A 13,033-nucleotide genomic window follows, 5' to 3' on the forward strand; every position below is an offset into this window, starting at 1 on the left:
CTGTAGCTGGTTCAGCCCTTTCATTTTACAACTGTAGAAGACGAGTCCAGTAGGTGTCACACCTGTCTCTAGGTCACAGACTTAGCGCATCGCCTATCACATGGCTTCCCGACTCCTAGGCCCCTGATCTCTGTGTTGGGCACGCTGTACAACTTGGTTTGCTAGTCTCCCTGCTGCACCCGCTAGCTGATGTGCCCTTTGGCTGTTCTTGTTTGTCTCTGAAGCGAATGGAAGGCCAAGACGGCGTTCTAGAATGCCCCTGCTTTGTAGGAGACTGTAGCCTGAATAAGCAAAGGTGAGGAAACGGGAGAATTGAACATGGCCTGGAAGATAAATCTGGACCCCAGCCTCTTCTTGTGGTGTTGTAGGAAGGAAGGGAGAAAGCTGGGCTGCTCTCTTCCTGTTGACGGGCACATAAATGTGTGGACCGCTATGAGTCAGCGGCAGAAGGGTGGATTTCTGGCGACTGTGCCCTATACCATATTGTCACCTCGATACAATCACTGTGGACAGTGTCATTGCTAAGAAAAAGGAAGGCTTAAAATTTTCCTCAATGAACAATGGCCTTGGCCAGTCAAAAGGAACCAGAGTGGCCTATATAGGTCTCAGAGCCTTAACTCTCATGAAAGACTTCCTCCCGGGGTCCTTTAGTGAAGGAGGCTATGTTCATCCTTGGGGAAATTAATCTCAACAAAGAGCCAGACCATCCCAGCTACTGTGTCCTCTTTGTATCTCACTGAATCGTTGCTCTGCAGCTAAAAGACAGATGTGTTCATTAATTCCCTGATGCCGTGATACAACGCTCTGCCCGAAAGCAATGTTAGGAAGAAGGTTTATTTTGGTTTGCAGTTCCAGAGGGATAGAGTCCGTCATGGCGGGGATGGCAGAGCATGGGATAGCAGCAGAAACAGGAAGCTGGTGGGTCACATCCTTATACATACGCAGGAGGCAGGCAATGAGGGGAAAGAGTGGGGTGTACCCTCAGAGACCTCCCCAGCGACACACTTCCTCTAGCCAAGCTCCACCTTTTAAAGGTTCCCTAACCTCCCTAGTGTCACCAGCTGGGGCCAACTGTTCAAATCTATGGGCCTATGTGGGATATCTCATTCAAACCACCACACAAGGCTACCCCGTCATGACTGACTCTAGACTTTACCCTCAGACCACCATACGCTTCTGTGTAAGCTGCAGAGGGGCCGGGCATTTATGAAGAGGGAAGGAGTAATGGGGCAAGTTCTCAGAGAAACTGTGTGTGTATGGGGGGTGGGCACGTGACATGCACTCACCTTCTGGGGTCTGTTTCTAGAGGGCCTTTCTGTTTTTCTGACCATTGGAATCCTGAAATACCTAGTGATGTTTCACGGTGTTTCCAGCATTATGGTGGTGTAAGTTTGGAGTCAACCCTTGTGCAGGGGAGATGCAGATAGGCAGGTTCCTGGGGCTTGCTGGCTACCCAGCCTAAAGTTCCCTTTATTTGTAGTTAAGTGCATGCAAGAACTAAGACACAGACTCTCTAATGAGTAAGTAAATGTGAGTAGAATAATGTAGCATGAAGAGAATCATGGAACCAGAGAATCGTGGAACCAAGGGGATCGGTAGCCGAGTTGATCAAATGCTCACCATTGCGAGCCTGAGCACCCGAGTTTCACTCCTAGGACCCCAGTTTAACAGCTGGCTACGGTGGTGTATGTTTGTGTCAATCTTTGCACAGGGGAGATGTAGAGAGGCAGATTCCTGGGCCTCACTGGCTACCCAGTCTAAACTAACTGGTAAAGTCCAGCTAGCGAGAGACCATGTCTCAAAAACAAGGTGGACAGCACCTGAGGATCAACACGTGGTGTTGTCGTGTGCCTTACACACACATGTGCGTGCACACACACATGCACACAAACACGCACGCCCAACAGGTACACACATAGGCACACATGCACACATACATACAGGTCAGGAAAAGAGAGGGAGGAGAGAAATATGTTGTCCAGAACCAGGCTTAGATGTAGAATCAAGTTATCTTTCAACCTTCTGAGTCACGGCTCAGAAATGGAAATCAGATTTATGATGCTGGGATGTCATCTCCTCCTAACAGTGGACTAATGAGACCAGTGATTTATGCCCCGAAAGGGACTCGTGGATGAACAGGCTGTCATTGTTGCCATTTATTTCTAGAATCCCAGGGATTTTTATCTGTTTTTTTTTCCCTTTAGAAAGTATACCCGAAGAGCGAGGTATAATAACTCACACCACCCGCTTCCACTCGTTTCCCTCAGACAGACAATAATAACTTTTTAATTGCTTCTGCTAACGTATTTTAATTGGTTGGATCAGCAGAGATAGGAAGCACGGTTTTCTTCTTCTTTTTCTTTTTTAAGAATTCTCTGCCACTGAATTCTTTCAACCAAAGAATGTTGGCTCCTATCCATCCCTCTTCAGTTCAGGCTTTGTTTATTTGGAGTATGAATCCATTGCTGTTCTGGGCTCTGCCTGTCTTTTTAGACGGGAGGCCCTTTTCCTTGCTGGGCTGTGGCTCATGCAGAAGTGGCCATAATGACTGAGCTAAGAGCCACAGGAGGAGGCTCCAAGGAGCTCCTGGAGGTGGGGCGGGCAGTAGGGAGTAGTCAGCTGGAGCACAGAGAAGAAGGGCTTTCCGAACAGCCTGGCTGTCAGAGCCCAGGCTGGAAAAAGCCAGCGGCAGCATCTGGGCAGTTAACAAATAGCAGAGTGTCCATCGTCAAAGCGGTTTGAGAGCAACCCTGCCACCGCAGAGGAACTGCCGAGCTGTGGAGGACACTGTGACCCCAGCTGACACAGTAATGAAAGCGGTGGCATTTCCCCACCGAGTGGAAAGTTGTTGTTTGTACCGTGTTCCAAAACACTGGCTCCAGGCGAGTGCGTGCTCGGGTTGTGTTTGCGACGCTCTGCATTGCTGCTTCCTGGAAACTCTCCTTGGAGTCCTCGGTGGCCGCATTCACTCACCTCCCTCCCGCTCACCCCCGTTTCACCTCAGGACTGCAGTTAGGACACACCCCCTCCTCGTGTCCAGGGCCGCAGCACACTCTCAAATGCTTCCAGTAATTGTGCAAAACACGAAACCCAAAGCAGATGGGACCCATGTAGATGAGCTGTTGCTCGCCCATCCCTCTGGTTTCCTAAGTCCGCCAGACAGCACTTCCATTTTCTAACCATAAAAGCTGCCTCTGTGGTCTTTGGGACATCCACCCAGAATCCCACCAGGAAACAGACTAAAAGAATATGGCAAGGGATTTTCTGTTTTGTTTCTTCTTCCTCCTTCTCTTCTTCTAGCACCTTCATGCTGGGGGAGGAAATTGAAAATATTACTTTGGCCCAGCCTTTAACCTCAGCACTCAGGAGGCAGAGGCAGGTGGATCTCTTGAGTTTGAGGCCCACCTGGTCTACACAGTGAGTTACAGGACAGCCAAGGAGGTTATACAGGGTTTCTCTGTATAACCTCAAAGGAAGGAAGGAAGGGAGGGAGGGAGGGAGGGAGGGAGGGAGGGAGGGAGGGAAGAAGAAAGGAAGGAAAAAAGGGAGGGAGGGAGGGAGGAAGGAAGGAAGGAAGGAAGGAAGGAAGGAAGGAAGGAAGGAAGTAGAGAAACTATTACTTTGAAGCCTGTGTTTTTCAGAGTTTGTGTTAATTATCTCTGTGGAACTGATTATGCTCAACTCACAGTGGGTTACGTCTTGGTAAAGCTATCCTAACCTGAAAATATCCTAAGTCACAAATGCGTTTTAACGTTTCTACCCTGCTGAGCGCCGCTGCTTAGTAGCACGGTTGATGATCGGGTTTCCCTGGGGTAGTGCGCCACTGCCCAGCACCTCAAGAGAGAAACATGTCGCAAGTACCTGGACAAGATCCACATTCTAAACCTGAAATATGCTTTCTACTGAGTGGATCTCATTCTGCTGCGTGATAAAGGGGGCCATGTGGGTGGTCTGAACCCCGAAGGATGAGTTGGAGGATGTGAGAGCCGTATCCATGGCCCAGCCCCTGCTGAGCAGTCTTCCTAAAAGCTCCCACTCTAGAAATAAAGCAAAGCATTCATTCGCGTTCATTCACCAAGAGGAAGGTGCAGTCAGGCGATGCCACTGACCTGTAGGAGGCAGAAGATGCCACTGAACACAATGAAGCAGGCTGGAAAGACATGAGCGAGCATTTTAGGTGTCTCTTTGGACCACTCCTCTTTGGGTCAATCACTGTTCGCATTGTCTTTACAAGTAGATGTTTACCAGACGTGTCTTCCCAAGGGGCTTCTCCTGTGAAGTATGTTCCTGTTGTCAGTATTGTTTGTTAGCGTGGATCCACCCCTAACTCCGCGACAGGAACCGTTTCCCTCTATGATTCTATAGCTGCAGCATGAATTATGGAAGTGTGGAAGAATCAACTTCTGCCTTCAGGCCATGTAGCGTTCTTCTCCAGAGTTTTCGGGTTAGCCATCCAATAGATGTATGTGCCTCCACCATTTAAGAATTGCACTCAAACAGTCGCAATGACTTTCTGGTCATTCTTTTTTTCTCTCTTGGGATTTGTGGGTGACATTCAGCTATATCTCATCAGCATCTTAGCAGCCTGTCTGGAAGAACCAGGCCTTCCGCCAGCCATAGCGGGATTTAAATGGGTCTCAGGTGCTCACTAGTCAGTATTTGGGGCATGTCATTCAGTGTCTCCTGATACTAACTGCTCTTTTTGAGAAGCTGATGGTACCTGTCTTCTGCCAGTGCCTCTGGGGGCACAAGTATTTCTTTCTCTCCCCTCATCCTCATTTAAAAGTGATATGAACAGAGAACACACTAGAATCAGAGCTCTGGGGGACCGGAAGGGACCATACCAGGACTCATCCCTAAATTTGGAGCACAGCAGCTGCTCTATTAGTCTACCCAGTCATGGAGGAAATGACTTCATTTTGCTTCCCTTTTCTTATTCCCCTAGCCGCGAGGAGGGAATTGTGGGTCTGGCTAGCCTAGGATAAGGGGCGACCGGGTGTCAAGGACCTCTTTCGCACAGCTCTTTCTCAGAAAAAGCCGCAGTACACGGCAGACCCTTCAATGCCAGGACGCCAGGGACCCCAGCCCCAGAGGGGAAGACACATCAGTGCCGTGTTCCCTCCGCTTTCTCCTTCCGCCTCCTTCATGGTTCTGGTTGTTCCGTTCATGAAAGCATGGGCCGTTGGAAATGAGCAAACACGACAGAAGCAACCCCAGAACCTGGCGAGTCGTTACAGAGCTCTGGTTCTGTGTTCTGCCTGTAAGATGCCCGAGGACAGCAACAGTGTCTTCAGCAGAATCGGAAGAACCTTACCAACATGCGGACACCTGCCTCCGTGAGGAATGTCGGCCACATTCTTCGTACCAGGGGCCTGTCTGTCACTCACATCGCCAATTCAGACAGTCTTTTTTCTTAAGCCAAGGCTGAGGCAACAGTCAATTTTGCGGAAAGATCTCTTTAATAAGAAACGAATAAAACTATCAATACTAAATAAAGTAGACCACTGTGAAACTTGGGTTAAGTCCCACGGGGAAGGGTATGTGCGATTAACGTGTTATGTAACAAGACCGCCTTTTAATAGCTGGCATGGTTCTTTTTGTTGTTCGAAGGGGAAAGTGGCCAAGGCTGAAGCCAGAGCACATGATATTATTTGAAAGCGCTGCAGCCTCTGGAAATGTTCCTCTGAGAGATGTCCAGAATCAGGGTTCACTGTGATTTACGGTTCTTCTAAATCTTTAATACTTTCGACGTTTTTCAAAGCTGTACCCGCTGCCTCCAGAAGCCTCTGGGTACGTTTCCGCTGCTTTGAAAGATACCTTTCAAGTGGAATGTTTTAGAACTATGCAAAAAAAGAAGGTCCTGTCGTGCTTGATTCTGAGTGATCCCCATGGGTGAAAGGGATGGGACTGGAAGGCATGGCCCACAGCCTCCCCCTCCCCCGCGCATGCGCGTGGCTTGTGGGTACCAACAGCGGCTTCCCTGGAGCGCATGATCCCAGAGTGCCAGCTCCTTCTGTCAGCCAGAGAGTTGGGCCAGAGGCTCCCCAGACCTCTGAGAGCCCCCACCCCCACCAAGCTGTCAGATATAGGGCAAGACGAAGGTTAAGCCGGGGCCAACTCGCATTTCTTCCAGTCCGAAACAAGGGCAGTGGAAGTTGGGCGAGCACAATCTACAAAGATAACTAGATGGGACTCACACACATGGGTGAAGATGTGGTGGGGCCAGGATGCAGCGCCGTGGGAGCGTCTGGGGAGGAGGCTCGAACACAGTGACGCAGGGTTGGGGCGGAAATGACACGTTTGGGTGCTCTAGAGGGAGCAAGTCAACTTCTTTGAAGTATAATCGGCATGAAATAAACTGTAAAGTTCAGTAAGCTATGCAGGATAGGGGGCTGCAAACCTAGAATCCAGCACTGAAGAAGCCAGAGTCCAGGGCCGACCTCAGCTACCAATACCAAGCAGGTCCGCAGCCAGCCGAGGCTGTGTGAGGCCCTGCCCCTAAAAACAATGGGATTGACAAGTTTTTGACACATGTATACACTATCGCCACAGTGGGATAATGATATGTATATATGTATGTATGTATGTATATGTGTGCGTGCATGTGTGTGTGTGTGTGTATATATACTTGAAAACTTTTCTCACTGTCGTTTGTAATTCCCTGGGCCTGGTAAAACATGGATTGGCTTTCTGTTGTTAGTCATGAGTTTTATTTTCTAGGGTCACACATAAGGAGTCCTAGAGTCCCCACCCCCCACCTTCTTCCTCTCTCTTCTGGCTTTCATTCAGCGTAATTATTTTTAGACTCATTCAGGCTGACGCCTGTGTAGTATGTCACCGCTCTGTTAGACGGCCATAGCCCACCGCACAGAAATCCCATACATTGTTTCCTCATTCACACATACGAACGCACCCGTGTGCGTGTCCCCGTGTGGACAGAGGTCACCTGTCTCTGTCGCAGATGCCTCAAAGTGCAGTTGGAAGAACAAAGGCTCACTCTATATATAACTTGCTAAAAGCCTGTCAGGCTGTTTTCAGAGTCACCTTCCCATGCGATGATCCCCTGGCAGCGGGTGAGAGTTCAGTTGCTCCGTGACCCTGCCAACATTGTATAGAGTTCTCCTTCATTTCAACTTTTTCCCCCCATTGGACTGTGGACACAACACGAGACAACACAATATGTCATCATTAACTAGACACAGTGCTGTGTGACAGATGTGAGGGACCCATTCATCTCACGTAGGTGAGACTGTACCTGACAAAGTCATTCCCTTTCCCTCCCCTGCTCCCAGCAAATATGACTCCACCTCTGTGGATGTGGCCATATCAGACGCTCATGCAAGCAGCGTCTTGCAATATCCCCCCTTCTCTGCCTGGCAGCCGTGTTCATCTGAGTTGAGTGGTATTTGACCTTCCCTAGTGACTGATTCACAGTGCCTTTTTGTATATCTATTCTCTACCCTGTATCTTCGTCACTGAAGTCTCTGGTCTAAACTTTTGTTCACTTTCAAAGTGGCGTGTCTTATACCACATACTTAGGACACATGACTCAAGCTGGATCTGACCTGAAGGCCTCTTCCTTTCATTTGGTCTTTCATGGTTCCAGAAAATATTATGCAGATGACATCAGGGAGCTGACAAGCAAAGCCGCAAATACTGGATTTTATGAGTTTCCTATCAGAGTCTCTGTAACTGAACTGCATAGGCCAAACAGAACTCATATGTGGCTGGATTTCGTCCATTGACTCCTGGCAGCCTCCGATGGATGAACTCTTTTTATATGCTCGCAGGGTCAGCTCTTACATCAGTTCCTTAAAGGGTTTCTTCCTTTGTTTGTTTGTTTAATAAATGTATTTATTTATTTATTTTACATCCTGGCCACAGTTTATATACACATATACGAGAGAGAGGGAGGGAAGGAGGCCGGGAGAAATTCCTATTTTCATGACTATTAAAGGAATTAACAGTAGACACTGTTGCGCATGCATTCTTTCTGAGCTCTGCAGAATGTGCACCAGAATTGCGACCTGGGCTGCTTCCTGCAGCTGTCATAGGCATGGGTGCCTGTTAGGACAGGACAGCACATGACTCCGTGGCTGAACTTACAGCTGGAGTAAGCAAGTGGCTTCAGTTCTCTTATTTCAGCTTCGCCGTGATGCACGAGTTTGGCTAAACAGTGGTGCTCAAGTCACGTAAGACCTAAGCAATTTTCATCATCGGCTCGATTCGCCTGGTGGTCTCTCACCAGTGCCTCACACGTGCCTAGCTGTAATGGTGGGCTTCTGTGAGAATTTGCGTGATTAACGTATGTAGTCCTTGCATTTTACACGAAGTGAGCTGTGTACCCATGAGAGACAAAAATATCACTGACGTCACTTTGCTCACACCATTGAGACACTGCAAAGTCTAGAAAAGTACAAGCTTATCAAGAACCACAGAATTCCACAGCCAAGTGGTTTGCTCCAGTTTGCTTCACTCTCCTTGGCAACAGCATGCCCTGCACCTTTTCAGGCCAGTCACACGTCACGTGAGACTTGAGGCCTGCAATTCTTGAATCCATTGCAGCTGCCCCAGAAATCAGTCCTTCCTGGAAGCAGCATGTAGCGGTCAGGGCAAGTTTCTCCATTTCCTTCTCTAGCGTGATGTGAAAATCTAGTGGTCTCAAGACCGGATGCTAGAAGACCAGCACTATTTCTCATTCGTTCAGTTTCTCGTGACTTTACCATAAAAATTCTGCATGTGCTTTGGTGGAATCCAAGCAACATCTAAAAGGAAAAGGAAAAAAAAACTCACCAAGTATCATCATCATTAAGGGAGTATCTGTCTAAGCATGGAACTATGGGTAGATGGATGGATAGATGGATAAAGAGAAAGGGGGGTGCTTCCAATAGAAGAACACCCAGGAGCTGTAGTTACAGACTACGGGAGATGTAGTTACAGACTATAGGAGATGTAGTTACAGACTACAGAAACTAGTTACAGACTATGGGGGATGTAGTTACAGATTATGGGAAATGTAGTTACAGACTGTGGGAGATGTAGTTATAGACTACAAGAGATGCTATTTTTAAAGTTTAAAAATCACATTTAACTTTCCCAAACTTACCAAGTGCCTTAGTTTTGGTTACTATTGCTGCAATGAATCACCATGACCAAAAGCAAGTTGGGGAGGGGAGGGTTTATTTGGCTTACACTTCCATATCCCTGTTCATCATTGAGGAAGTCAGCAGAGGAACTCAAACAGGGTAGGAACCTGGAGGAAGGAGCTGATGCAGAGGCCATGGAGCGGTGCTGCTTACTGGCTTACTCACTTGGCTTCCTTGTAGAATCCAGGTCCCACCACAATGGGTTGGGCCCTCAGCCATCAATCACTAAGTAAGAAATGCCCTATAGGTTTGCCTACAGCCCAACCTTGTGGAGACATTTTCTCAATTAGACCCCCTCGTCTCAGATGACTTTAGCTTGTGTCAAGTTGACATAAAACTAGCCGGCATACCCAGAACAAGAGGAAATTGAGAAAAGAATTCTGAATTTTAAGTAAACTTTTTTTCAAAGTAATAAATGCTGTTTATTTCTCCTTATAAAACCAAGGGGGGCGGGTTAAAGAACTTTCTGTGTGGGCTTTGTGTTTTTCTAGTTGTTTCTGTGGTAGATCTGGTGTTGCTGTTCACTTCTCTCCCTTCTGGAGTAGTCAATAGACCCCCCCCTTTCTTTTTCTTTTTTCTTTTTCTTTTCTTTTTTTTGTTTGATAAGTGCATGAATGTGTGCACTCAATAGCACTGTGGCTGTACCATAGAGTGGAGCTAAAGGAGGGTTGTAATCGAGGTAGATCAGCCTTTGTATTTTCTCCCTTATCCTGAATCGTCAAGGGAAGGACTGCTGTATGCCAAGCCTTGCGCTGGGTACCTGGGTGTATCAGAGGGCAATGGGCAGAGCTCCCAGGCATTGACTGTGTTGTCAGGGACAGTAAGCAGGACTTGGGAGGGGGAAGCAGCAGCAACACATAAGTAGGGGATGAGACGTTGAAGGTCGTGGTGGACAAAGGAATCAGAGTAAGTGGGGATTGAATTTGAGAATGGCTTGCTGAGACTTGTACTTGACCAAAGATGTGTCCCCCACAGTGGGGACAGCTACCATACAGCTGTGGACAGAGGACAGAGTTCGGGGAAGGATAAACAACCAGACCTGTGTCAGGCAGGTCCCTGTGAGGCTGTGGAAGAAGCGGCTTCACAAGAACTTCTAAAATGTTTTATATAGTTTTGGGGGGAAAAAAAACCCTACTGTGCCAAATATTCTTTTCGCTTTTATTTTTCTCTTCAGAAGGCATGTTGTCTTGACAAAACAAAAATAATTAACTGAAATTCATTCTCAAAAGCTTGCAGGCCTGCTTCCTCTTTAACAGACATATAAAGGGATAGAGAGATAAATGGTCAGTGGTTGATTTAATGAGAACCCCAAATCACAGGTCTGCAAAAAATAATTGAGTCGCTTCTGAGAGATAGTACTACGTTACACCTAATGACGCCTTGAGCACTGTCTGGTTTTATCTTTTATAAATGAACCATCTGGGAAGCACTAAGTGACTTAGCCAAGCTACCTGGTTGTGCAGGCCTCCTAACCCCAGACCCAGAGGGTGTCCACCCCACCTCCTGCCCAGTTCATTCAGTGAGAACTCAGTTGTTGCTGGCTGTCTCGTTGTTGGCCTTCCCAGACTTGACAGTCACATCAAGTTTCCCATCACAGTAAGCAGGGTGCATTTGTGTTTTGCAGCGTGACCTTCATCTTTGGAGTAGACTGTCCCGTCATCATCCTGGAAATTGGCTTCAGGAAGCTCAAATAGCCAGTTTGATCTGCCTCTCTGGGAACGCAGGGTGTTCTTTGTGACTGTCTGTCAGAATGAAGGTTTCTAATTGGTTTGCTTTTCAAGGTGCTTTGCTTTCCTCTCCCAGAAGTCAGTTCCTCAGCCAAAAGATGTTTCCGCAGTCTTTGTTTTCAAGGACCGGAGTTCACACAGATCCATAGAGGTGGCCACTTGCCAGCCGAAACGTCCCCAACCCAGCCCACCCACCACAGATAACATCCCACGTGGTCCTTGCCAGGAGAGACACAAGATAACTGCTTGGTGGTGTGGGTCTTCCTGGTCTGCCCTTCTCCCTTCCTCCCCCTCTCTTCCTGCTCTACCTAAGCCTGTCCTGTTCTCCTCAGTCATCCACTTCTGTGTGTTACACTGTATTTTATTCGCTGATTTGAGAAACTTTTTGGCCTTCATTTCTCCTCACTTCTGTTCTCTCTTAAAGGAGCCGGGCCTCTGGTGGGATAGAAACTTTGGTCTACAGGATTGGAATCCTGTTTAGGAGGTGTAAGGTCAGGCTCTCCGAGCCCTCTCTATGACTGGGATGGTGAGACCACTCAAATGGCCTCTGCTCTCCTCTCCCGTCAACTCTTGTCTCTATGGCTTGTTTTTTCATAGCGGGGATGGGGATGGGGAGGGGACACTTTCTCCTTGTGCAGGGGAGAGGAGCTGCTGCTTTGGCCTTGACCCCCCCCCCCCGCCCCCGCCGCCAGCTGGGGCCCCTTCTGCAGGGCAGCAGGACTTGCAGCTTGGAGCAAAACCCCCCTGGCCCTCAGGCTGGTACCCAGGGAAGTGTGGCCTTCAGCCAGAGCTCCTGGTGTGGCTTCTGACAAGAGATGGGACTCAAAAAAAGCTTGTGAACAAAACAGCCTGTCCGTGGGCATGATCCGTGTTTGTGTGTATACACAAGGAAGCGGAAATAAGTGGCCATCCGTGGATTTCTCTTCTCTGCAGCTTTTCTCGGATCTTCTGCAGCGAACACTTTCAGGGATGCTAAACGGCACTTTCAGCCCACTGCACCAAGCAGTACCGGAAGACCAGGAGTAGCTGCCTATCTGGCCCATCTCCTCCATTCCCAAGCCTTCCCCGTCTGAGGTGCTTGCACGTCTCATTCACTTCCCTGTCCCTTCCTCCTCAGGTGACTGGACGGCAGGAATCCCTTCACACATCCTCAACAGCTCCCCGTCAGACCGGCAGATCAACCAGCTGGCCCAGAAGCTAGGCCCGGAGTGGGAGCCCATGGTGCTGTCTCTGGGACTGTCCCAGACCGACATCTACCGCTGCAAGGCCAACCACCCCCACAACGTGCAGTCGCAGGTGGTGGAGGCGTTTGTCCGCTGGCGCCAGCGCTATGGGAAGCAGGCCACCTTCCTAAGTTTGCACAAGGGCCTCCAGGCCGTGGAGGCAGACCCCTCGCTGCTCCAGCACATGCTGGAGTGACCCTGCCCCTGCCACTTGCTGGGGCGTGGGCCCCCAAGTCACACAGGCTGAATCGGACTTCACCCAGCAGGTGGCTTCGCTCTGGGTAATTTTTTTTTCTTTTCAGTGAGCCTTAGGTGGAAGGAGAACACCTGTAGTCTACCGGCTCAATAATCCAATGGCCTTAATTGCTTGAAGATTGCATTGTTGTGACCGCAGTTTTGAACTGCGTGGTTGCCTTTTAACAGAGGTCCAGAAGAAAAACAAAACAAAATCAAAAAGAGCCCCATGCTACTGCATTGCACGCAGGTGCCCTACATACGAAGGAAGCATCTGCTCTTACGTTGCCTGGAAACTGGACTGTGGACTTAGCTCTTCATAATGATGATGATAATAAAAACTGAATTGTGTAATAGAATGTGCCTCTTTCATGAGAAAGTATATCCCCCCCCATTCTTCTGCTGCATAGTTTGAGGGTGTAAAATTGTGGGTGTGGAGTGAGTCTGATAGCGACTGGGAAATAGTGGGGATAAGTAGCTCAGGCAGAATAAATGGATTAAGCCCGAGACACCAAAGCTCCCTGCAGAAGCCAGGAAGAGAACTGAAGCCCCCCTCATCCTAATGGATTGCATAAGAAATCTCTGTCCATTTTTTAAGGGGAATTGGGTCTGAGACAAAGGGTGCTCAGTGTTTCCCTCGAGGCCTGACGGCTGAAGGTGTTGCACTCCTGAGGAAGGTCATGGATTGTCGTCCAGCCTTTCG

The 13,033-nt window shown here is 48.6% G+C and overlaps 1 protein-coding gene across 5 annotated transcripts in view; it reads left to right on the plus strand.

Moving 5' to 3' along the window:
* Cradd (CARD and death domain containing adaptor protein) overlaps positions 1-12,689 on the plus strand; it is a 148,059-nt gene extending 135,370 nt beyond the window's left edge. For all 5 annotated transcript variants that reach the window (XM_075954498.1, XM_075954499.1, XM_075954502.1 and 2 more), the window contains exon 3: positions 11,991-12,689. In XM_075954498.1, coding sequence (XP_075810613.1) covers positions 11,991-12,292 — 302 coding nt within the window. In that variant the 3' untranslated portion in view covers positions 12,293-12,689. The remainder of the gene's footprint in view (positions 1-11,990) is intronic.
* Positions 12,690-13,033: the final 344 nt, after the last annotated feature.

This window comes from Microtus pennsylvanicus, chromosome 20, assembly GCF_037038515.1.
Source record: "Microtus pennsylvanicus isolate mMicPen1 chromosome 20, mMicPen1.hap1, whole genome shotgun sequence".
In the NCBI taxonomy this organism is placed as follows: domain Eukaryota; kingdom Metazoa; phylum Chordata; class Mammalia; order Rodentia; family Cricetidae; genus Microtus; species Microtus pennsylvanicus.